General features: G+C 40.0%; 1 protein-coding gene across 1 annotated transcript; it reads right to left on the bottom strand.

The window, feature by feature from the left end:
- Nucleotides 1–4,375: 4,375 nt before the first annotated feature.
- lhpp (phospholysine phosphohistidine inorganic pyrophosphate phosphatase) lies at nucleotides 4,376–27,450 on the bottom strand. The gene is made up of 7 exons (XM_053341756.1): nucleotides 27,303–27,450; nucleotides 26,848–27,035; nucleotides 25,942–26,095; nucleotides 25,518–25,581; nucleotides 25,314–25,406; nucleotides 22,900–22,991; nucleotides 4,376–5,148 (listed from the first exon to the last, which is right to left on the bottom strand). The coding sequence occupies exons 1-7, from the start codon at nucleotides 27,431–27,433 to the stop codon at nucleotides 5,052–5,054; spliced, it is 819 nt and encodes a 272-aa protein (XP_053197731.1). The 5' UTR covers nucleotides 27,434–27,450; the 3' UTR covers nucleotides 4,376–5,051.
- Nucleotides 27,451–27,544: the final 94 nt, after the last annotated feature.

Below are 27,544 nucleotides of genomic sequence, written 5' to 3' on the forward strand. Positions count from 1 at the left end.
GAGGTCATATTTACACGGTCACAAAGCTGCCTGTGGTACATGCAACCCGCTTCTTTTCACCGATAAAGCCCTTTTCGGGTAATGAGTCGAGATGGAAATGGGTAAACAGAACCCTTGTAAACGTGCTGTGCGGCAGACTGAGACACCGAGGGCCCCCAGCCTTTAATCAGTGAGTGACAGAAGTGAAAGGAGGCTGTGTTCTGAGAGAAGATAGGAGCACAACAGGAGGGGCGTGCCATGCCAATGTTCTGCAGTACACTGCTCCACAACCCCCACCAAAAGGATGGCGGTCACTCTTGAACTGTCTTTGGAGGTAATGCTGGGTCTTATCTACTATAATCATGGTTCACATGGCAGTTCATTCATTTTCTAGGTAACAGATGTCCCACAATACTCATGGGAGTTCAGTGTGATAACTTTCAAGTATATTCTTAGTATCTGAAACATTATTTACTTTCCTGTTATGATAAGGTTACTATAGTACCTTTAGTTGGTAGCTGTATTTCACATAACATCCATACTCATACCATAAAATTGGGTTAGGGTGAGATCTTATCTTCTACATAAATTACTTTGTGTTTTTCCGTTTCTCTAAAATGAAAACAAAAAAACCCCTCCCTAAGACAAAGCAAAAAATGACATTTCCTTTTTTTTCAGTAGTGGAACTTTTCAAATGCAAAAAGTACAGGACATGAAACTGAAGGTTGACACTCGTTCTTGGGTTTGGTGCCTACACCCGCTTGGCATCTCTTCATGTGGTCGGGGTGAAAAGTAATTTAGCAGTACTGCTTGGCCACAAAACATTTCCAGTTGAGCAAGTGTTTTCTGAAGCTTTGCTAATAAAACATCAGGAGCAGAATACTGAGAACACAAACTTTGTGCTACAGATTGAATCACACCCAAAAAATGTTCATATGCGTTCAGTCGCCACACTATTGCATCTGCAGGTACTTGCTGGATTGAATCTCACCCACATGCTTTGGATTCAAGCAAGACCAAACCACAAACTGTGTGTGAGGTACAGCCAACTCTTTAAAGTGAAGTCAGTGTTATGTCTGAGCAGCAACACCCTGCACCCAAGGAAGGGGTGTATCAAGGTTGTACAAGACTTCTCACATTAAATAGTTGTCAACACTTGTTGAGTTCTGTCCAGGAGGTGTCCCTTTAATAAGCAGGATTTGTGGTGTGAGCACAGAGTGAATAGTTTGAATTTTACAAAAGGCAGCTGGACACCTTCACAGGAAAGAACCCCAGCAGAGACAAGCAGCTTTAAAATTGAGGTCAGCTGTAAGCCTTCAGACCTTTTGCAGACCAGGACAGTTCATTTACACTGTGTCGTGACATACGACCACCCTTACGCCCGGATTATACATACGCACACGCTTGAGTATGACATCACAAGGTCACGCTTTGTTTCTGGGGAGCCAGGCCCCCTGAGGCTTTTGTGGGCAGTGGAGCAGGGGTCATGTCCCTCGAGGGGCCTGTGACGACTGTGACCATGTTAGCAGAGTACAAACTGCTCTGTGTAGTAAATGAGGCACATCTCAGATTGCTTGTAAAGACTGAGAGAGGAATGGGGTGGGGTCTGGGGTAGCAGAGGGACAGGGAGGAAATTCAGGCCTGGCCTCCAAACTCAACGAGTTCTGAAATTTCAGATCCCTCCCATGCAACAGTGTGCTGTTGGCACTCCTGCCCACATGGGAAGGAGAGTGATGAAATGCGGGGAAACCATGTGGCTTGGCGAGTAAGAGCAAGCAGCCTCCACATGGACCATAGCTCCACACACTGAAGGGCGGAGGACAAATAACTGGCTGCTGTCAAAACAAGCACATTTCCACGGATAACGGTGCATTTAGAGCTGCAGGTGTTCTGCCTTGTCTGGTCAGCTGACACACTATTTCCTGTCAAACAGGAAGAGCCAAATGAGCAGAGATGAAAGTTCAAGGTAACACACAGCTGGCAGTTGTTAAGGTGGGTAAATGCAGGTGCGTTACAAGAGCAGCAGTGTGCGTGTGTGTATGTAAGTGGAGCCTAACCCAAATAGATGACATAAAAAGGTATATGAATGTCGGCACAGAGCCTCACTGCTGCAGCCTATGTGTACTTAGAATAGATGTAGAATGATCTTGAGGGGCCTCATTTCTAAAAATGTCTATGCTAGATTTCAATTTATAATCGTTTCAGCATATATGATGAAAGGAATGACACCAAATTTGAGTTCATACATCACAAACAAAGATGCATCTCATTGGCACATTTTAAATATAAGTAAATCACTACTTTGTCATGGATTTGGTTTCAAACGTGCAAATGAGGCCCCTAGGAGAGTCTTGGCGCTGGAGATTAGGTGGGCCACATTTAACACAGCCACATTCTCCTCTTCTTCCTGATAGACACATGCTACAGAGCTTTGGGTCCCTTAGGTGTCAATCAGCATAAGATGAAAATGAGATCATCAGCTTAATGACCTGAGGTTGTAGAAGGAGAGGAGGAAGGCAAGGGTGGGGATACTCTGGCAGACAGTCATTATTGTATTCTGGAATGACTTGCAGAGGAAGATACTCAAAAGATAAATGTCTAACTGAAGTATGCCACAAATCATATGGACTTACTGGCAATGACTTTGTAAGATGTTTGGAAAATGAGAGAGGGGCTTACAACTTTAATGGTTTGATTGTAATTATTTGTTTAGTCTGTAAAATGTCAGGGCAACAAGGGCAAATAGCAAATGCAAGTTCCCAGAACCTAAGGCCCTGTAATCCAAATTGATTATTTTGTCTGAGCAAACAGTGAAACACTCAAAGGGAGTCCATTATTAATGATTTGAAAAAGAGAAAAACTGAAAAATTAACAGTTTACTTGAGAGTAAATACACCTAATGTATTTATAAAGTGAAGTTAACTGCAATCATGTGACACTTTATGACACACACAATTCTGATGCAAAAAAAGTACAAAGATGATAAACTGATGTGCCAATCATCTCCAAGTGGAAAATCACAACAGCTTTACTCAGTCAAGGATTAGGTGTGTCGATATTGTCCTGCAGCAGTGAGGTCATTCATGCCCGGACATGTCCACTGAAATGAGGTCATCTCTGTTATTTGAAAGGTAATCTTGGTTTGCAGTCTAAGAAAATCAATGTGCTGCACTTCAGGAGGAATATATCACTGTTTACTTATCATGGCAGCCTGGGGAGGTAAACTGCAGCTAATTTGTAACTTGTGTGAAATAGGTGCATGACCTCGGGGAAGCGTTTTGCATTTAACACAAAGTGAGGATGAACCTGCCAAAGGGAGGTGGTGAAAACTCAATCCTAGAGTTTTGGTTCGAAAACGCCGAACTAGGCTCGAGGCTGGGTGTAAATGAGGCAAAAGTTATGTGTTTTGAGAAAAAATGTATTGGTGTGAATTGATGAAAAAAAAACCCCAACTAGTTAAAGCCAAGTGAATTCATTGGAGAGTAGTCAAATACAGGTTTAATGGCTCCATTCAAGGCCAACATACAGTAACATATTGGAGAAAACATTGAGTCAAACAATGTGTAAGCTGTTAGAAAACTGGGTACCAGCTGCTAGTACTTTGCCGTGTGCATTAATATTTATTTCCCAATCAGAAGAAGGAGTGGTACTCCCAGCTCGGACAGTTTCATAATACTTTGTAGCATTTCATTACCTTTAATTGCCCAATAACATTCAAGCTTGTGTCAGCTAATGGTGAAGTGAACCAGAAAGACCTCAATGAATCACTTGGCAATGGGCTTTTGTTCTTGCTGAATCTATTTGGTACATTGAAACCTCGGGGGCAGCAATGGAGAATCGTTTGTTTTACGCCCCACTTCCAGAGGCCTCAATGATCCAGCTGGCACACTGCAGTCCAATAACCAATCCCCCCCCCCCCCCCCCCCCCTCATCATTTTATTTAAAATCACTGTAGATACTGCTGTGATTGTTAATGAGTAGCAGTTAATGATGTAACACTGGCAGGACATTTGCCAGCAGGAGCTTACTGTGACACAAATAAAGATAAGCAGCTGTAGATTTGCGATGCTTCACTCCAATGATGGAGAGCTCATTTCATTTTTGTTTACAGAGGGGGAAATGTGAGCTCGAGCACCAGCGTAATTCATCACACTCGGCTGGGTTCTGCATTTATCATCTCTCAGACCAGCTCACTTCCCATTTCCAACGATTTTGTTTTTGTAAAACAAAAGCTGCTCCGATATGAATTCCAGTTTAAACCAGAGCCAAGGCTAAATTTTCCCCAGAGTTCTGAGACCTTGAGCCCTTGTGAAAATAAAAAAGTTCAGTGACAATGACTCATATTTGCAAAACAAATTTACAAATGTAAGAAGACAAATGCTTTCAACAAACCAAACACAACTAAAATAGCTTTATTCATAATATATTAAAGTCAAATGCTTGACTTCTGTCCTCACTACATTAATAAGGCTTTGTTTAAAAGGGATTATATTACCTACATAGAGTTTACTCACATCCATTAAAATACACTACACCACATTTCAATTGTGCATTTCCAGTTTGATCAACTTCATGCACAGTAGCTCCTCAAATAATCTGACTGTGTAACATTAGCAGGGGGTATGAACACAGTGTTACTTATCCCTTCTAACTGTCAGTCAGCAGCTGGTTACACACACATTAATGTCAGCTTGAGGTATCTTATCTATGCCAATCATGTACCGACAAATTCACAGTGCAGCTCTACAGTGTTCAAGACTCTCTTGCAGATGTTGGTAGCAGTTCTGCAATTTTCATTCTAGTTTGTTTTACACTATGTGGAGCACCAGATGGGTGGGTGTTTTCCATATTTGGCAGTACAATGAGTTGTGACAGTTACAGGATATACAGTGTTTGGACACTATTTCAGTATACAGTATATTTGTACTGTTTTGACATGTTACTTCAATTTCCTCAATGCAGTACACCCTTCCCACAGGAAACAACTACATGGAAATACTACTAGGCACCAGTCTGTATCACATAGGGTTACAGTAAATGTGTCAGAGGTTCCACTGTCTGACGCCTTGTTCTCAGTGTCTCCTCTGATTAAGGATCATGTCCACAGCCTGGGACAGGTTGTCTACAGTGCCGTCAGCCATCACTGTTGGGTGCCTCTCATCACTGGGCCTGTGGGAGGAGAAGCAAAAGCATACACTTTAGTACAAGTAGCACAGGTACAAATGGGAACAGAACACCAGCCACACATGGGTTGGTAAACGAGAAAGACCAGCAGCTTGATGCTATCAGAACAGAGCAGAACATGATGGTCTAAGAGTACTCAGGAAAGTGTGAACATAACTGAACAGAATAACTTTACAGGCTTGTCTTGTTTAGCTTAAGGGCAAAGCTTTGATAATAAATAGGCTCTATGTCCTCTCCGAATGAACATAAAAGCTCACTTATAATCAACAGAGTATGCATCATACTAAAAAAAGAGGCTTTCCAGTGAATTTTTGCTCCATTTCTATCTTTAGGCTTAAAAAGGTGTCCGTACAGCTGCTTGCCAAAAGCCCCTACAGGGTAGTGCATGTTTTGTGTCTCTATCACCAGCTATCACACAGTGTTCCAGACTTTTCTAATATATCTGTAGGCAACTAAAACCAATAAACGGGGGGGAGCATTAATGAGAAATGCTAATGCCAAAAATACCCCATTCTAAAAATAAATGCACAAGAATAATTTGGGTGACTGAGGCCAGTGGTGTACAACCTGGGCTTTGGGACTCAAAAAAGAGCCATTGGAAAGATACTGTGGTTCTAATACGTTTTACAATGCATCTGCTACTCACAATTATTATTTTTACTGACATCCACCACTCAGGATGAATTGCAGTTCCTTTGGTTATCCCCAACTTTTCAGTTTTTCAATGCAAAACTACTTGCATATAGTGCTAATTAGCAAATGTTAGTATTCTAATATGCTAAACTAAGATGATCTATATGGTCAACATCTGCATGTTTGCATTGTCATTGTGAACATGTTAGCATGCTGATGTTAGCATTTAGCTAAAAGTACCACTGTGAGTACAGACTCACATGCTACCATGGCTGAAGCTCTGTTTCTTGTTGAATGTAAAGACATTTTGCCTCTTCAGGTATCAGAATATTATTCAAACGATCTGAGATGGGACAAAGTTGCTCTTTGCTTTAACTACTCATGGCTCAAAGACATAAATATGATGAGGGGTTCCCAGCAGACATTTTTTCTTGTCAAGCCATGATGTGTACTGTTATTGCTGCTATTCATTGGGGATGGTTTATGAGATATACGGTTTCAAGTATAAATTATCAAGTGAACTGTATTTCTACATAGTTAAAAAAAAAAATCAAAACAAAAACATTGGACACAAGTCAAAAACATCAGGGACCACTGACCAAAGCTTCCTTGAGGAAAATCTGTAGGTGGCATTAGACAGACTTTCCTGTGTGCCCCCTGGCTGCTGCCATTGTTTGGCTCAGTGCCCAGTGATGGATGCAGATATGTCTGTTTAATCAGCTGGTAGGGGAAATGTGATCCATTAGGCAAGGCACTAGGCCCAGGACGGCATTGCAGGACCCTTTTCCTCCCCATCACATCAAAAGACGGTGACACCCCCTTCATTCATCTACAGGACTGCCCAGAACTTCTGCTCGTTTATGAAGTGGTGCCTATAGATCCCCCCCCTCCCTGGCTGTCTTGACCAGGCTCTGTGTGCTGCCTCTGTTCCCCAGTCACGGGTTGGAGCGCCAGATGGGGAAGCTTTGTCTGGTCCGGGGTGTGCAGCACACACCACCATTAATCCTGCCCTCTGAGAGCTTGCAGAGGGCTATGGCAAATATTTGCGCGCCGCCCAAGTGTAGCAACAGAAAGAAGAGGCCGGGGGGGGGGGGGGCGGGGGTGGGTGGGGGGGGGGTTGTCTGGAGAGGTGTTGAATACTGAAGCCACAGTGAATACGGAGAAGCAGTGCCATGTGTTTACGCATGTCTGTCAGCCTCCGGCTCTTGGGTTATGTGAGCTGGTCCGCTAATGGTCGGGGTGTTATGTCTCTTGTGCTGGATTGCTCTTGCACTCTTTTCTTACCGAGGGCTGATTGGGTTCACACACGCACGTACTGGCACAAATACACAAGCAAGTTAGCCGCATGGCTCTTATGTTTCAAGCACTGAATCCAACAGTATCGACCACAGTGTCCCTCCAACCTGATGCTCCTTTAAATCTCCTGTGGCCTTTACTTTTTAGATATGCAAGCATGCTTGCATGTGTGTATTCCTTTTGCTGCTTTCCTCCCATTGCCATGCATAATGAAGGAGTAACCAGGTCAATGTGACCATGCAAAATTCAGCACAATGCAGCTAGTGTTACCGATGAGGTAATGTGCGGCTCACTGCGTGTCCTTCAGGTCAATGCAATATCAATACACGTGAAGAGATACGTTTGGTCCCCGGGTCTGATTGACACTACACAGCCTTCAAATGGTGATGAGGTCAGCTATGAGCTAGGAGGTGAGAAGCAGCCAAGAAATGAGTTCAACACAGCTGCCACCACGTTGAAAGACCTAACAACATCACCGGAAAATTTGTAAATTATCACTATTGGGACGTGTGGGATAAGGGAAATGTAGATGGATTTTGGGTAGAGATGAAACAGTAAGTTGAGTCCTGGATTCACCATATGACAGAAGTCAATTGACATCGGCTTTGGCATGACACACTGAAGTAATCTCAAATGTTACGCCATATACTTTAGAAACAGGTACATACACCTCTAATCCCCTATAAAAGCTATGGCATGACAGCGGATTAAACAGTTGTGCAAGCTGGACATGAGAATATGGGTATTACATTTATACTGCTCAGGCAATATAAGACTATTTGGCTTAGAGTGTCCTATGGACAGATATATAACATGATACTTAGCTCTATAAAATATTGAGATACATTTTTATAAGGACACACTGTGACCCCATGAAATGAAAGTGGATATGAATGACTCATACAGAAAGTGTACTGATGTGAGAGTCAGCTGTGTGTCAAAGATAAGAGCACGATGAGGTATGGTACAGAAATGGAGTGGTTCAATATTAGAGCTTCTACTCATTTGTTTTGCTCAGGTAAATCCAGTTCATTGTCAAGGTAGCTGACCGTAGGGTGAAAGGCATGACAACCTTCCCACCAGTTAATACTTAACACACTAGCACATACACAAAGACACACACGTGCTCACAAAAGGAAGCAAAAGTGTCATGTAAGGCCAATTTAGATTTACATTTCTCCCTTAACCTCTTCAACTTTGCTGACAATGCTTTTAACTTGACATGGTACAGGTAAAGCAGATAAGGCATACATGAGGGCAGAGAAGCCAACTGTAAATGACAATCAGAGTGCAGCGCAGCTTTTGGGAAACCAGGCATCAGTCTTCTTCCCTGAGGCTGGATTTCAACACAGATAAATATCCTGTTTACAGGAAACCTTGAAGCTTTGAAATTATTTGAAGGCCTTTGACATCACAGATCATCAACTGGGTGTAGACAACATACTGTAAACTCCTAATGGGAAATATCTTTTACAAAGATGAGTCCTATAAGACTGAGGTTAGCATTTGTGAGCAATGAAAGAGTTGTGGCAATCAACACTGTGAGGTTTAAAAGTAATAAGCAACAAGTAACCAAACAGCTTGAAAGAAACCAAATCACCCTTTAACTGCAAACTGGTTATGATAAAAGTGAAAGTATTTAAAATGTGAAAATAAAGCGTGTTGAAATGCACCACTACATATGCAAAACAGAGACCAACTGCATAAAAAAAGAGGAACAGGGATAAAAAGTGTTATCCAGCATGGACATATGCACAGCTGATACATTCAAATAGATGTGCAAATTACTTTAAAGCTCTTATTCATCACGTGTTTTGTGTGTTTAAGGTTCGTCAAATTATTTCAAAATCCTCTGCACCACATAAATAAAAACTGTAAGTATTTGGTACTAGGTGCATTACCTGGGTTTGCACTGGGGAACCACATTTATTAGAGCTACGACAACAGTGAAAGGAAAAGAGACAACCGGCTAGAGAGACGGAAAAAAACACTCAAGTCAGTTAATTGTGAAGAACTGCATTTATCATACCAGACAAGTAAAGGCACCATCGGGCAAAATACTGTGTCTTCTCACAGTCAGGAATAAGATATAACCATAACCTGAAGCAGAACACAGCCTGATGATGACTACAGCCTTTATGTTCAGCCAAGCAATGTGGGTGACATAAGATACCAACACAAGACAAAAGGTTTCTCCCCTCTCCCTAGGGGTAAAGGGAAGGTGAGGCAAAGTTATGTACAAGAAAGGTGTGTATCTGTTTGTGTTTTCTGCTGCTCTGTGACGTTGCAGGAATCTTAGCCTGAAGGGTGTAATCACAGTTTGACTCACTCTGTTATAAATAAAAGGTCATGGGAGAGATTCATGGTATATCAGGATCCTCAGAGAGAGAGAGTACAAGAGAAAGAGAGGAGCCAGTTGAGATGTTCCAGTCTGGTTTTATCATCATCATCATCATCTGCAGGTTTCCTCTCTTTTCTCTTCTACCTGATATTTACAGAACCCAAACAAGACATAGATAACACCCTTGAAATAATACAGCTGCAGCCTCTTATGAAAAACAGCCCAACTGAACTGTGGAAACCACCATGTTACGTGTATGTTATGGCAACAGAAATGACAGATGCTACGCTGCAGCCTTCACATCCTCTGCTGAGTTTGTGACCATGCAGCAGCCGTTATCACTTTACTGTATAAAGGCTGTATAATGTAGAGTCATGATCTGCAAACAGCTGCGGTATGGTTTTCGCACTTTACACAGATCAACGGTTCTTTCCAATCGAGAAGGACACAAAAGGGGATTCCCTTGTCGCAACACAAAAAGCCACTTGATTTTTTTTCCATCCTGTAGGTCTGAAAGCCTCCTGTGAGAAACAGAGAAAGAGTATCCTGAACTGTCAAACCACCCACTGGAAACTTTCTGCTCTTCCCAACCACAAACACATCCGAAGCTAAACAAATACGACATAAACCATAAATCTTCACTTTCTGTCTCTCAGAGATGTTCAAAAAGGACCATAGTAGTGTTTTTCAGGTTAAACTATAGAACAGGAAGTCATTTTATCATGCAGCTTTTGCTTTCCATTCAAGAATTTACAGGAAATTATACATGCTCTTCACTAAATTAGAAGAGATTTGTTAGGGGTGCTAAAAACCAGTCAATATAACATCACATATATTTGTTGTGCTGTGTTAAACAGATCAGTTAGAAATAATTCAGGGGGTAATAGTAAAAGCAGAAACAGCCACAATGATGATGTATGATGATGAGCTGCAGATGACCAGCACACCTAAATGACTTATTTCACTTTGCTGTGCTGTGCAATGGAAAAACACTCAACCACTTAGGAGGTTCAAAAGAGTAACTTTACACTAGATCTTTTATGGAGAAAGAGTATTACTACACTAACAGGTATACATCTGATCCCAGCTACTGTAGGTGGGGTCAGGTGTGGTTTGTTCCACTACCAGCTGTGATGTATATTACATGCATACATAATACCCCTGTGATGCTGCAAAGGGTGTATAAAGAGAGGCATTTGTGCACTGCGAGGGTCTAAATATAGATAGTGTCTTATACTGTACTGATTGTAAATGTGTGATTTGTGTTATTGGGATATATAAATAACATTGATTGGACTTATGGAAAAAGCATGGTGTCACAACTAGTTGGCATTAAAAGCAGGATTATTAGACTGGATGCAGTTACCCTTTAATGGTGACTGTGACAGATACCAAAATTTTGTTAGCTGTTTTTGAGTTATTTTCATGCAGTAGTTTTCATGTTGTATAGAAATAAAGGATGGCTGTCTAGGAAAAATACATTCGCAAATACAGCAACAAGATTTGCATAATGGTTAACTGTACAATTATAAAATTGCTGGTGCGTCTTTAAAGCTCTATATGATTGTGGTGCACTGGATGATGGCGAGTAGCCACAACTGAAATTGACGATGTTATACAATAATGAGATGTCTGCTGCACATTATGACTACTTGAGAAACATGAATTGGTAAAACAATTATTATGACTGATATTCATATATGAAATATTAGTGTGCTACGAAGAGATTCCAATAGTTAACAACATGTTTAACTAAATGCTTTGATACAATCTGTTGAAGTTGACTACAATATATATTTCACTTTTAAGAAATCATCATAGAAGCTCAAACAATTTCACCTCATAAGATTATTAAACCCTGTTTATCTGACAAAATTCATAGAATGGTAAACTTTATCTATCACTTCACTGCTGTCCTGTCAGTGTTGTGCTCAATAAGCAGAGCTCCATGTGACCCAGATCTAACCACACTCTTTTCATCAGCATGTTATTATTAGCAGTGCTGCTGATGACTTGCTGAGCCTTCGTTTGTGTACGTCTCTCTCTGTGTGTGTGCGTGCTATATCTCACTGTGTATAAGTGTTTTCTTCTCACCAAGGGACTGCTGAGTCACCTGCTTCTGGTGCAGAAGATGCAGACACATGTGCAACAACACACAAACACACACACACCCACAAACCATTACGAGAAAAAATAGCTCTAGCAGAAACCAGGCAAGGGCCCAATTCCCCCCCAGCAAAGCAGCCTGTCTGTTGGTAATTGCAAGAGGGATTGGATCCCCATTGAAACAGCTAAGGGCCTGTGTTCATGTATTTAAGAGGCAGTGCTATGTTTCAGCCTGCCATCTGTGGGCTTTAGCTCTCTGATTCTCTGCTACTCTCACTCCTGTTTCTTTCTCTTTCTCTCTCATGGGTGGAAAAGTACTGTCGAAGGGCTTGGTGGCCAAGACCCGGCCGGCTCCTTTTGTCTCACCGTGGGAGTCTAGTCTCACTGTGAAAAAAGCTCTGGTTAATTATTAATATCTCATTGACTTATAACGCACGGCAGGCTTTAGAGGAGCCTGCAGGCAGGGGAAGCTGTCACCCGGGGGTGGTGACGGATTGTAGGCCAGGCTCAGGCATCCAGCAGAGTTTCATCGAGCTCTTTAACCTATTTGTGCAGCTACTGACAAATCCATCTTGGATCTGGAGTCCATTACATTCTAATTTCACGTCTTATATAAGCAGAATATTTCAAAATTAGCTTGAAGATGCTTGCAAGATCTTGCAGATACAGATGGAAACCAGCCCACTTTACCCACATTTTAGTTTGGATTGATTACTGGGTAACTTGGGAAGACACAAGTTTAAAGAGAACTCCGTTGACAACCAATGTTTTTGGCATAAAATACTAACCTCGTCAACCCAATTGGCAGAATGAAACCACAGATTCGTTTAATATCTACATTTCAATATTGGCCTTTATTTGTAATTATGTTATGGTTAAAGTCTGGTTAGGTTTAGGAACAAAACCCATTTGGTAAGGGGTAAGGGAAAGATCGTGTTTGCGTTTAAATAAAACAAAAAGAAACGGCTGCAAATGTCCTGATGTCTCACTATTAAAACACCTGGTTTTGTCGATTGAAACAGGAAGTGGACAGTGGTCTCGAACAGCACTCTATTTTCCAACGTTCCATCTAACTTAGTTTCTAGCCAACCACCAAACCCCTCCTCCACATAATAAGGTCAACTCAGATAGATGTAATTTGAAGTACATCATATTAGAAGGTTATATGTATTATAGAAATGTTGATATGATACGTATTAAACATAATGGAACGTAGAGATTCAACATATCCACATAGCAATGGGGCATTTTTGCCAGCAGATGTCAAAGTCTGAGCTGCTGTTTATCACTACTGCAATTGGCTGGTTATCTCCATTGCATGCAACTGCATTTATTAGTATCCATCACAAATTATAAATGTTAAAAAGGATAAATATGCATGTGAACTGTACTTTGTGTTGGCAACAGAGGAAGAAATTGGCAATAGAGATAATCCTGAAAAAGTTTTGATATTGTTTTGCCATGACACTGTGTCACCATTGGAATCAGTTGCAACTATTTTTTTTTATCCCAACTGCAATCCTCTGTGAAAGTGCAATTAAACAAGCCTACAACAGTAAGGCTTGGATACTCCAAAGTCATGTTTTCACTAATAATCTATGAAAAGCATCAAAATGTAAATGTAAATGTTAGGAACAGGGAAACCGAGGGAAAAAATGACAAAGCAGTGTTGGGTCTATAGCCAATACTGCTGGCTGGATGAGGAAATCATTCCCAGAATTGATTGTGTTTACATTCCCCTCAAAGCTGCTGATTTCAATACATGGGAAGAGGATGAAAACAGAGATTAATCTCCAAGTTAATTAGTATGACTGCATGGAGTTGTTGTAAATGCTTCTCTTGACCACAACTCTTAAGTAATCCAGGATATAAAGTATTTGAAGTCTACTAATTTGTAAAAAAATAAATAAAGAAGAAGAGAAAAAGGAAGAAATAAAGAAAGAAAAAAAAGAAAATAATAATAATTGACATTCCTGAGGCATTGTAGAAAGTGCAGAAACAAAGCTGAACAACTCAACAGCCTCTGGATACAAAAGAATAATGTGTGAACATTTAGCCAGGAAGGACATCTCCAACCAACAAAACAAGGCTTTCATGTGTTATCTGTTAAAAAGAAGGGAAATCCAGGAATGGAAATAAAAACCTTATGCAACATGTATTTTCCCATTTTATTCAATGCATTCATATAAATATCCTGCCAAGGCCCTTGTGACTGATGTGCTGAAGGAGATGCAGAGGACTGTGAGAGGCAGATCAGAGATTATTGGACAAGATTTAAAAGGGTGATTGGTCCAAAGGATGGTAACAAAGATGAGAACACTTTAGCCAGCGAGATGTTATGCTACTATGGCAACATGAAGAACACGTCTCTAGAATATGTTATTCATTTTCTTTTATCCATGCACTAGATTTTGTTTTCTGACTTTTGGTTCCAAATCCTGCTCCTGCTCTTTCGTATATTCATTATGCTTATTTATTATAATGTAAAATGTTATCAGCACTCTTGTATTTATTGCTAGTATATCCTGTTTTCACATGCATGGACACTTACAATGTATTGTTGAATTAAGTTTTGTAAAACACAGTGATGAATATGTACACACAGTATGTGTATTGTGGCATCTTTCTATTGCTCTGGGCCTAAAGTATTTTATCTTGGGAACAGCAGCACACCAGATACAGTTTACTGAACCTTGCTGTTTGCCACAGAACAAACAAAATCCAACAGGTCACAATGCTCTTGATTTCAGTTCCTCTGATGATCTGGGGGGGACCTGAGCATAAAAGAGGGTCCTGTGGATTCTGCTTCAGTTCAAAGGACTTATTGTGCACATAGTATGATTCTCTGGATCAGTGTTAAGGTTTTTTGTGGTGGCACAGTGGAAAACAGACCTCAGTGACACATTCAGAAAAACTGCAGCTGTAGGGTTTACAAGCTTTTAAGCTCACTGCCTCAGTGGAGAACTGTGAAATGAAATAACTTCACTTCCTTCCCCCCACACTGACAAAACTAATGCTCTAACTGTGGTTAACAGGACAGGGTGTGGGACGGTGCTGTTGTACTAGACACTGTAAAATGACTGCATTCTTGACTACAGAGAAAAAAAGCTCACAAAAGGTCAAGGCAATGCAAGAGCACAGAGAAACTGCAACTCAAGTATAACCTGCTCAGGCACAGTTGCAAATTGAAACCAGCTCCAAAAACAATGGCATTATCATAGGTGACATCGCCTGGATGCAACATACAAATAAGGTCTTGAAATAGAGTAAGTCACATAACATACGTTCCAGACTATCACTCTCTGTCTGATGGGCACACACCTGAAACCATGTACATTATCACAGCCATTGACGCTATGAGACACTAGTGGAGGACTGAAAGATAAGCTAGGTTGAAATACAGTATGTACTTGAGAGGCAACCTGGGGACAGTGTTCAGCTTATGAAAGGAGATTAAGCTGCAACCACAGCCATGCACTGAATACACGGTCACCCTGTCAAGGTCCGATATCACAGGCCTGAAGAGGACAAAGCCCATGCATAAACCTAACACTACTATGCTGTGTTCGGTCTAATGTCGGTTAGCTTCACAACAACGGCGATCTGATAGGTTGTTAATGTGAGAGGGGGGTTGGGGGGGGCGTCACCTTTCTGTGGACACACACAATACAGAGAAATGTTCACACGTTTCTATGAAGCCTTCTATCAACCTGTGTTTATTCATGGTGAAGTGCTGTGAACTCTCAAATAACTAAAATGGTGATATCCACAAGAAGCCAATTTTGAAATGTTGCATAGCAGTTTGAGCTCCTGTAGAGGTCATATTAAAGAAATAATGTACAGTGCATTCAAGATTTATGTATAGTTTCAGAAGTAGCAGAGCCTGATATGGACGATCCTCTCAGTGTGGGAGCTGCCTCTCACTCTTATACAGTATGGGCTGATGGGTCATTTACTTTCCTAATGAGCAGTCCTTTCTTGTATTTGTTGTACTGATAGTCATAATGGCTGTATTTGCATGACTTTATTATGGGAACCAGTGGAAATCTGTTCTTGACATCCCTACAATAATCACACATTATGCCCGTCACCCAATCGTCTCATTCTCACCCATGCTGAGCTGTGGATACTGGTTACTGATTCCTCTGGGCCTGGTTTAAACTTGACCAACAAGGACAGTTTTACATCATTCATTAGTACCAGGGGGTATTAAAACGCACCTCTCTCCCTCTACTGTCAATACAATACGCTTAGTATTTTTGAGAACTACCCCATCTGATATCATGTCTATAAAAAGGCTCATGTAGCAGGTCATATTTATGGCCTTCACTATGGCATCAAACCACATCCTTTTGACTCTCATTTCACATCCGTCTCAGACCCTGCTGGTTCTGATGACTCTGATTACAAGAGTAGCAGTTACAGTGATAGCTATGAGCATTTGCATACCAACCATCTGGTGAGAACTGTGTGTTCTACCTAACTGCTGTCCACAATACTGCATGTGTTTTTGCATTTGTATAACAGCTTCTTTGATAAGGTATGTGTTAACCACCGTACGTGATGCTGCATGTTGCACAGTTCACAGCAGTCATGAGATGAGATGACAAAAAAAATAAATAAAGGGTTGTGGGAACGTAGGGCTGTAAAGATGATTATGTACCAGAAAATAAAAATGTTTGGATGGATGAAAAATGGAGACAAGATTTATTCTAGCTATTCTTAGATTCTTACCACAGTTACCATCGTTAAGACCATAATTGTGAGCACCAGAGTGGGAAAAACTGTTCTTGTCAGCCTTATAGTTGTAGATTCTAGTCAAAGATAAAGATTTCTGACAGCTACAATATCTCCCAGTATGCAAAATGAAAACTTTATTAAATCAGAGACAAAAGTTACATCAAAATAAAAATAATATGAACATTAATATAATCAATTTGGCTAATTTAAAAATGAGCTACTGTTTGTTTGTTTCTTCCTTGACTTTGTGGACATTAATGACTATCCACAAATGTGTAACATGATATCAAACAGCCAGTTCAGGCACAGTGTACATTATGTGGTGTGCCTGCAAAGCTTAGATGAAGGCATTTTAGAATAAAGGTGAGGTTTTCATGGCATGACTGCAGCATTACACTAATCGTAGCAAAAATTCTCTCACATGTTTCTAAATTGTGTGAACTTAGAGTAGCAGTGCAAGTGCATCCCACTGAGAACAGGGGAAAACTGAAGGAAAACTAATCTGCATGGTCATCACATGGCTACTGACCCCCCCCACAATGCTCACTTCCTGTCCAGTCCCTAAGTGACAGCCACAGACAGAAAGGGCATGATCCAGGGTGTGGTTTAGGCAAACTAGTTCATAGTTTGTACCATCAGGGAGTAGTTCTCTCTGGAGAGGTATAATCTGGCTCAGCCTACTTGGAAAACAGTTTCCCCAACACTCACATTAGCAGTCAAGCGTTGGCCACAGGGAGAGGTTTACAATGTAAACCATTTTGAAGATGGTTACTGCTGTGTGAAAATGTTTGCTGTGTGCTTTCTGCCAGATTCCAACGGGAAACCAGTAAGCGTTTCCTCTAACTCACTGGCCATCATCTAAAATTCCAATCAATATTATCTGACACATCATTACACAATTTTCCATTTATTAGAAATACAAATGTCAATATAGAGGTCGTATATTTAAATCAAATGCTTGAAATCCAACTTCAAAGATGATCACAGAGACACGAGACCAAAAGGTTTAGAATTTAATACTGTCAGCTAACTGGCAGTAGCAATTAAACTGGTTTACACATAGTGCATGAAGGAACAGCATGATGTTAACCTGCTTGTCTGAAGCTTCAAAGCTGCTCAGTTCTGTGCCCATGCAGTTCCTTGAAGATAAGAGAACAGAAGCAGGAACACAGGACCAGTCAGTTCTGAGGCCACAGACCGCGGTTGATGACTATGGAAAAAGACAACATGCAAGACTGAGCCGCAGAACAAAGAAGAAGCATCTTTGCAATTTGACTGCTCGGTATAATTAACAAATACCATTTTTATATATACACACCTTCCAAAAAACACAGCAATCTTTCCTTTTATATTAACAATGGATCAAATCACTATGTGTAATATAAAATGGATTGTTTATAGTGACTCCCCTCTGCTTCATGGAGCATATTTTGGTTGTATAACATACGTTTGGTTTTACAGCCCACAACGTTCACACGTTTCATTAACCTCATTACCACATGCAACAGGCAGCTATTTTCATCAAAAAGCTCTGATAAACCCACTGTTACACATTAGCTTCTCAGCACTAAACTCTTGACAAGTTAGCAAACAGCTGGTGAACATACTATAGTGCTGTAGTACTGTACTGCAGCATTTAGTGCCTAGAAAGCTGGATTTCCCTTAGGAGTTTACATTTGTCAGGTGGTTAGAAACTCCTGACTTCATATTAGTGCTAATACTGCTCTTTGTCTACTAGACGTGTAAATGTTGTGCTTACAGCTTGTTAGACTGCCTGATGTGGCCAAATGTATTAATTAAGCTTTGATCCAAAATTTGACTTACTATAAACACGCTTCTACAAAAACCCCCTTATCTTAATTTTCGGTGTTTAATTCCATCAGCAGTCCAAGACCAGTATAAACGAAGACATATCTGATTGATACTGACAGATACACGACAGTTTTCAATCCAACTGGCATTTATGTACTGAGATTTTATATGCAACTCTATTGCTATGACTACCATTCAATACATAACGACAGAGCTGAGAGTGTGTGCAGAGGTTTGGACCAGAGCTCAGTGTCGGAAGATTGTTCCCATGCAGCTGATCAACATCAGCAGTCAGAGCTCCATACTGCAAGTCTATTTTCCAACCATTTCTTGGTGTAGGCCCCTCTTTGGAAACCTGTTCTACATTAAAGAGCAAAGGGATCTCCGGCTCCCCTGAGGAAACAGTGCTAACTTTCGCTCATTATTCTGAACAAGGGAAGGTTGACTGCGAGCAGAACTCTCCCTTATTACAGTTACCCCTATATAACGCCTATACTGTAGTCTCAACAGCCATAATTGGTACTCACTGTAATATGACTTTGCTTGGTCCCCACTTTTGAATTTGAGCTTCGGGAGCCATCAGAGTAACATAACATGAGCACAATCGTGTACAGTGCATCATGTGAAAAAGTACTGTAAGCGTATACATGTAAAGATCTTCTTACATGAGTAGGACAACAGACCTAAACTTGACACTCAGACATAAAGTACATATCTTTTTGGAAAAACAAAGAAGGTAAAACTGACAGTAGAAAAATGCAAAAGGAAAAAAAGGCCAACTTGAAAGGTTTTAAATCAAGCTTAGAGATTTTAAGCTCCAATGGGATACTGAGTACTAAGTATGTCAAGTCAAAATCCTTTAAATACAGGTTGATATGATTAGATTTGTCTATGATTTGTATCTTTTTCCTTTCCTGTCTTGTCACCAAACCTGGGGTATTTGAAGCAGTCTTTTCTCCAAGCCTGATGGGAACTGGAGGCCTGCACAGCATCTGGTTGACTTGGAAACAGCTGTGTTTTCACAGATCTGACTGAGGGTTTATAGCTGCTCCCAGCAAGCTTGGGTTCACGGGGCCTGTTTGGCTAAACAATGTTAAATCTCACGTCTCCCCCTCACTCACAGTCCCACACAAACGTTACTGTTACTGTCACTGCTTCTCTTCTTGTTCTTCGGGAAACGACAGTATCTAATAAATCAGGAGGAGGATCTGGAATAATATGAGGTGTCTAATGAGTAAATGACACTTCATTTTAAAGACATAAATTCCAATTTGATGCACAAGTTTTATTACTTGTTATAGGCTGTGATTCAGAGGCAATGTTTCCCCTGCTACAACCCATACACAAACACAATCCATCAGTTACTCAAAGCAGGTAACGCAATCTCGTACTACCCTTAAAAAATTCATGCAGTGTGACTACAAGTACACACCTAAAAGAATGACGAAAACTGCCAATGATGATGTAACTTCAATAACTTGTGCACACTCGTCATAATAGTACTTTGGGCTTGATAAACACTACAGGGTCATTTAACGGTACTGTGCTGAAAAAAATGGAATTTCTTATGTAATAACTCTACATGCACTATGCTTTCATATGTCTGTATATACATGCATTTCACTATATAAACTCCATTCAGCTATCAGTCCATAAATCTAGACCCCCACAGCTGAAACACAACACGTCATGTAACACAATACTTATTCCACATATGTTGGTTTGCGAGACACAGGCCTCTATTCTAACCAGTTGCTCTTTCCTCTGGAGAAAACAATTCCCTGATAGAGCAGTGATATCATTCAATCAGCCTTATTCTGTGTTTAGTTGACTATCTCAGACACTTTCCATAGTGTCTGCATGCTGGAGATGAACTGAGTTGCTGGGAGAAGATTGTGAAGTCACATAAACAAGATGGATTCTGTTCAGTCTGCTAGGAATCCAAATTAGACAAAGTTCAGTCTCCCATACTTGTGCTGACTGAAACGAGGCAAACTGTTGGCTTCGAGGGTTCACACAAATACACATAGATGCCAGGCAGCAACATACACAAAAGCGCACATGGGAGTGCACATATTCTCCCACACAGGCCTACTGTCACACACATGAGAATAAGAGACAGAGAACAGGTTTTACACTGGGTGACTGTGCTCTTAACGTCAGGATTAGAGCTGGCTGATGCTCAAGAAGATTACTCAGCCTTCTCTGATCACATGACCAAAACTTCCATTCTAGCCCATAGCAGTAGAGCAGGTCAACGAGCGTGATACAGACTAATCATTGATTCAGAGCCAAACCAAATGGTAGCAATATTACGAAAGAAAGGTTTCAAGTCCCACACAGTAGAGGTATGAAGTAGTGTTCTTAAGTACAATTCTGAAGTATGTATAGTATGAGTATTTCTATTTTACGCAACTTTACTAAATTCTAGAGAGAAATATTGCACCTTTTACTCCACTACATGTATGATGCAAGTACTATTTGGTTTTTGCACAATGCTGCACAAGCTCGGATAATATAATGCAATGCAATATGTGAATATACTTTAAATTACAAAGCAGTATACAGCAGCAGTTTGTACTAGAAGATGAGTTTAATGGAACACCATGACTTGAATAATTTATGACAATTGTAAATGAGTAGATTTTGCTGATAGTACTTGGGACAATTATTTAAATGTGAATGTGAATGCAAAACACTTAAATACTTCTTTCATTACTGCTTTACAGTAATTGTTGCTGTGCTTGAGATGAGAAAATTAAAAAGTGGTTGTCAAGACCATAAAGATTCCCCTTTCATTTCCAGTAAGATTTAAGTACACTTAAGGCAAAGATAGTATTATATACAGAAACACCATGAAAAACACCATTAACTGTATGACTATGAACGTATATTATCATGTATGGTATACTGTATGTGATATAATGTGCAGTTCCATAAAAGCTTCCCCTCTAACTCCCAGTCAGCATTCTCTTTTCTTCTAGCCATAAGTACCACATATTTCTTCTAAAATAATCAACCATATGTTTCTGTAATTACACCATAAGAAAGGCGCCCCAGCAATCTCCAGATACGAGATCATAAATCCTTCGGTGACTACGACCTTGTGGCCGACTAACATTCAACATGTGGAGAGAATAAAGTTATTTTCAGTGGATTCTCAATCAAATAAACAAATCTGGAGTGCTGAAAAATGAGCTTGTAAACTCACAGGAAGCCTTTGCCTTACGGTGGAAACTTTAAGTCACAATCCTGGTGTAAGGGCGCCCTCTGCTGACATTAAGGTGAATAGATTTGTTTCCTGATTTCACTACATGGTCTAAGACAAGCTAAACTAACTATACATACATATGAAATCTGGTCATTTCCTTCTCTATTTCTTAACAAATATATTACATGGATTTTTTTTTCCTCTCAAAGAGCTCAACTTTCTCTAAAAACAAATAATATCAAATAATGATATAAAGTGACACTTCATGTTATTCTCTAAGGCAGCAGTCTTTACATGTTTCACATTTTTAAAAAGAGGCTAGAGAACAACCTGGAAGGGAGCCAGTTACTGATTTGGTTAACATCTTCCACTCCCCCTCCTCCTACTACAGACCCATTTTTGTCTGTTTTTAATGGGAGGACAAGTGATCTTTAGGGGAGGATTTCAGGTCAACAGTATATCCTGCATGGAAGTGATATACATCATTTGAAAGCTGAAAAGCTGAAGATTAATCGGAGATGCAGCTTATCACTATGTGGCAAGCTTTTCTAGTGATAAATCTGTAATAAACATTGTATATTGGTTTGGTGCCTATTTAAATGTTTTTATTTTTAAAGTGTTCCAACAATATGATGGAAGTATATGATGGTCACTCCTATGCTCAATTATGTCTCATAGTTCCAAAATACCACATTAGGACACCAAGACTTTAAGAAACATGGCAGACAAATTCATGCTGTGATTTGGGATCAAAACCTTTTGACCATTTGTAAATTTCTGTAAGAATTGCATTTTTCTGCAACTGGATAGAGAGGAAATTGCCCACAAACCCCCTTATTGTCGATATACTTAGGAAAGTCATTCATCTCCTGAATGCCCTAGGTTTCTAAATTGTGTTTGTAATGTTTCATGAGGCTGTGATGATCTTAGAAGTCGTAATATGTCCATTTATACTATGAGGTCAAGTTTCAAATAATGGTCTCAATGAAACGGCCACTATGGGGCCTCACATCATAACACATGAATACAATTGGGCTCATTGTATCCACAAAAGTGTCAGCTTTCCAGTCATATACTGTAGACTGTTTAGGGACCACAGAATGCTAAATTGTTCCAATACACCTTTTGTAGAATAGGCAAAAATGACACATTTATACTGCATGAAAAAATGTGCATGGTTTTTGCCTAAAACTACATGGGTAGCACAAAGTAGGCACATCTGTAAAGGGGAGACTTGTGGGTCCTCATAGAACCTTTTTTCACTCATATATCTTGAGGTGAGCAGTCAACAGACCCTTTTGAAAATGGCAGTTTTTCTGACTTTAGCCTAAGTTGACATGGTACCAATGAATGCCTCTTTTCATATGATGCCAGAATCTTCACACTCGCTTCAAAACTGAGCCTGTCACAGCTTCTGAAAGATAGTAAGTTTAGCCGAGGATGCTGGTGTCCATGGAGGTGGAGGGTTAAGAGGTTAAAGGATAGTTTACTAACAAGTAAAGCAACCTGCTGCCCAGTGTCATGTTCAGGTTTGAGTAGACAGACACAAGGAGGCTGTAGTTCACTGAGAGTAATGTCGATTCAGGACATCACTGACCTGTATTTGCCAGTTCTGACTTGTACACCTTTCATTCCACAGTGTTTGGCCCCACCTACATCATTCACCAGGTCGTCCCCGATCATCAGTGCCTGCAAATGAGGAGGTAGAAGAAAAAGAAGCAGAGAACACTATAGTTCAGTTGAGGAATTTTTCAGATAAACTAATGCAGACAGAGTTAAAAAAAGGCTTCAGAATTGAAAGAACTACATTATCTTCCTGTATCACTTGTAAATGTGTTTGAATTGGTTAGGGGATACATACTGTGGGACATAAACCCTTGTTTGCTAAAGGATTTGAGATTTGGTTGGCTATAAAATAAACTTTTTGTTTGTGTGGTCAAAGTTGGCACAGGAAGTTAATTTGTGGTACGTGGAGGAGGAAGACTTACTTCTCCATTGGTGACAGTCTACCAGCTTTATCAGTTGGTGAAACCAGTATTTGATGTGGTTGCATAGTTTAAAAAAAAAAGTGATATACATCTTCAACTTTCAATTCTTCATCTTTCTTAACATTTCAGTATGCCCTTATTTCTCCTCATGTTTCTTTATAAAACTGCTCAGCTATCCTCTCCATTAAACTGGAGCTTGTTGTTATAAAGACAGTTTGAACCATTGCAGACAGGACTAAGAAATGACCAACAATAAGTGATCAACATATATTTCATGCATGGATATACAAAATTCAAAATATGCACATTTGAAGAACAAATCGTTATCAGAGACTGAATGGTAAGCTGCAAGACTGACAGCAGGGAGGTTACTGACATGATGAGAAGGCAAGTTAGTGATCCATCTCAAGACTGTACCACACAATTTAAAAAAAAGCATTCACCATATATGTATACACTTGTTAGCATTATGGTGATAAAAAACAAACTAGTTTTTAGAAGTAATACAAAGCAACAGTGTATTTTCTTTCAGTGTGGCTGTGTCATGTAAGAATAAGAGGAAGCTAAGGACTGACTCCTTAGGAAGCCCTGGTAGGTGTGCTAGACAGTAACAGAGTGAGTGTGCCAACCCTCTAATTGGGGTCCAGCCAGTTGTGTGTGATAGCACTCAGACCTCCCTCTGATTAGATAGATTAAAGATATTCTCAAGTGTTTGGTAGAGGAATTAAAGGAATGATATTAGTCTGCAGAAGGGAGTAGAGTCATTCTGATTATAAATCCAGTGACTCAATGAACAAGAAATTTCAACTTTGAGAAAAAAACTAATCTCTGCATGAAAGCTCGGATGAGTAACTGAAGGCTTTGGAATAGGCAGCAGATGTAGTTGAGGATATATCCATGTCTCAGGGAAAGGAAGGAAATCCCAAGAATGGAGTGAGGCTTAGACTGAGATGAACCCGTCACTCTTGGAGTGACAACTGCCTAGTTCAAAAATAGATGAGCTTAGAGATACTGCTGTGATGGAGTGGATTCTTTAGTCTCAGGATACACTGAGATGTGCAGATACCAGAGAAAGACATTAAAATACATGTTATGTCACCTGCTAGGGAAATAAAGATTGAAAAACGCAAGAGCATGCAACCTAACAGACACTGTTTCAAAGTTCTTCTCTGATCAGTTTTTCTGTTCCAGCTGCTGGTGGCTAAATACATCAAGCTAACAACAGGGTGGTGTGTCCATGTCTCGTAAGTAAAAGTGTGAGTTCAGCTGCTATGTATAAGGAGAGCTAGGAAAACAAACCAATATCTTGAAAGAGTAAAAGCTAGCAGAATTGAAAATATACTTTACAAAATACTGGAAAGCCAGTCTGCTATAACTGATGTGTAGCCAGAAATGGAATTTTCGGACACATATGCCTCATGTTTCTACTGTATACTTTCTACTTCGATGCAAGGGAAGTGCAATTTTACAGAATCCAACCTGAAGGCATTTAGACATTTTGTCTAACTCTACAGACTAATTTGACAACCTGATTAAAATCATAAGAACTTCAAAGACTTTTAGGGGGTTTCTATGTGGTGAGAATAGAAGAAATATCAATACTGAAACTACAACTAACTGTCTTTGCTTGATTAACACTACACAATCCCTTTAAAGCTATCCTGTCATGTTGCTTCTCTGTGTCCAGAAGTCTGTTAAAACATTAACTGCTGAGTTTTCCAAATTTTGTGACACAAAGTGTGTACCCTCTGTTAGAACTGTCCTGTTGCAAATGTACCAACCCCACCTCTTCTATCTTAATAAGAACAATTCTGAGTTAACTTCCTATTTTACTTTCAAGTCTTTCAAATGTTGAAACAGAATCAAGGCACAAAAGAATCACTGAAGCAAAGCTAAAACACTTTTGCCATTTTAGCCAAGATCAAGTAAGTGAATAAGAAGCTTCATTATTACACATCACACTTGCCTGTCATGGCTATGAGCCTGTATTCTAGATACATACAGTACACCTTTTGTTACATACCTCATGTGGTTGAAGACCCATATCATTGAGAACACTTTTGAAAAACGTTGAGGATGGTTTTCCAATAACTTCAGCCTCCAAATCACAGGCATACTGTGGGAACAATAAGTTAACAATAATAAGTGATTGTTCACTTAGCTTGTGCACAATTGCAGTTATCAATTCTTAATCAATATATCAATGCAAATTATGCACCTACTGTACCTCCAGAGCCTTCATGTAAACTCCTACATCTAATTTCAAACCATCTGTCTCCTTGTAGTACCTCCTATGAAGAAAGAACATCACAACAAATATTTTGTCTTGTTCTCTGAAGAAATGTTACATGTCATGTTTAGTATTTGTATCTACAGTCAAAGAAGGTATAATGTCTGATTAAGCAGTCAAGTCCTATTCTTTTTGCATAGGATTCAAATGCAATCAGATAATGCTGTCACCTGTTACATAGATTTATGATGGCACAACCTGATACTCACAAGTCAAAACATCATTTAACATTAGTACTGAACTTCCATAGGAATGCTCACAAAACATTTAACCAATTTACCATATATAACAGTATACCAGTATAAACAACACAACACAGGAATTACTTTTAACTTGTAGGACAAAGAGAGTATCTTCTTACCCTTGGCCAAGAGAGAACAGCACTGGTTTCTCCAGACCTATAAGGACCCTGAATGCATCATTCAGGTTCTGGTAGGAAAATTTTTCAGCTGCATCTCCAATGACCACACAGTTTGGATTGGTCTTGTCAACACTGTCAAACTCGGAGAGAACTCCTGCAGAAGAGTAAGTGCACAGTTCATAATGCAATACTAAAACATGTCAAAGAGATCAGAGTTAATGCTTTTTATGGATGTATCATTTAAAGGAATAGTCTGGTGATGTGCTGTAATATTCTATTGTCAATAAATCTCATGAAAAGTCAAGCAGTCTATTGACCGTGTAGTCCAAGTTATTCCTCTGGTTAATAGACATCCATTGTTGTCCGAAACTATTAAAAACTCATCGACAAGCCACAAAATGTGCTGGGTGACAAGTTGCTTTATTACAATGAACACGGGAACTCCAGTTTATTTTCAGTCCATCGCACAATACTCCTTCCTGCTGTCGGAAATACTCACTTGTGCACCAAATTTGCACCTGAAAATAGCCTTAAATTAATTATTTACTCCTGTTTAAATAATGTTTTCTAATCACACTACAGTCCCCAGATTTGTTTTTATTATGTTAGCGTTGAGAGATGGAATATCACATTGTTGGTTTTAGTCTTTTGTGGACAATAACAAAAATAAAGAATATCATAGTAATGTAATGTCTGTTGTGTCACAGAGCAAAGGGTTTACAAAGGGTTTTATACATTTCCAGTTTGTTGATCAAAGAAATGTACTCAGTTTCTGTACATGCATTCCTGGAACATATTAAATTAAGTGAATGTCTGCATAAAATCATCAGCCTCCCTACATAATATTTTAGATGCACTGTTGCATAGAAACTGATGATAACCTAAGGATATTATCCAAAGCATTACCATCATACACCAGCAGGTGAGGCCGCAAGCCTCTCTCCTTGAGAACAGCTACAGCTGCAGGTGCAGGAGAGAAGACCTCAGATACAGAGATGTCAAAGCCCAGTCTTTGTAGCTTGGCAACAAACTTTTCTCTTGAGGCCTGGGTCTCATTGGTGCAGAATCTCAGCTGCAGGTCAGATGCCTTGAGCCTTTTAAAAAAATAAGTCAGGAGGTCAGATAAGACAGTCAGGGGATCATGGAGCACACAGTTTATAGCAACACAGTAATAAGGCTGAGATATTTACATTGCTCTATGTCTAAAACATGCATGCACACACTTTAGGCGTCTTGCAATAAACTTCTACTATCCATAATGTGAGTTACCGAGTGTATGCACTTTGCTCTATGGGCTGTCATGAAAACTGAACATGCAACAAGCTCAAATATCGCACTATCTCGCTCAATTTATCACTCACTTTTTCACAGCTTCAATCGATCCAGGAATAGCAACCCCGTCGCCCTCACCGCTGTCATATAACACGCCACACATGTCCAATATGACACCTTTCAAACTCTTTGCGCAGCCCGGCCAGCTCGAGTCGGCCATGACGACGTGGTATGTCCACAGCGCATGCGCGTAATATGAGGCAGTGACTGTCAAGGATTTCATTATTTCAGCTCGTATAGTGATGTTATGTAGTGGTTGTAATGAAATCCA

Source organism: Scomber japonicus, chromosome 20, assembly GCF_027409825.1.
Source record: "Scomber japonicus isolate fScoJap1 chromosome 20, fScoJap1.pri, whole genome shotgun sequence".
NCBI classification, from domain to species: domain Eukaryota; kingdom Metazoa; phylum Chordata; class Actinopteri; order Scombriformes; family Scombridae; genus Scomber; species Scomber japonicus.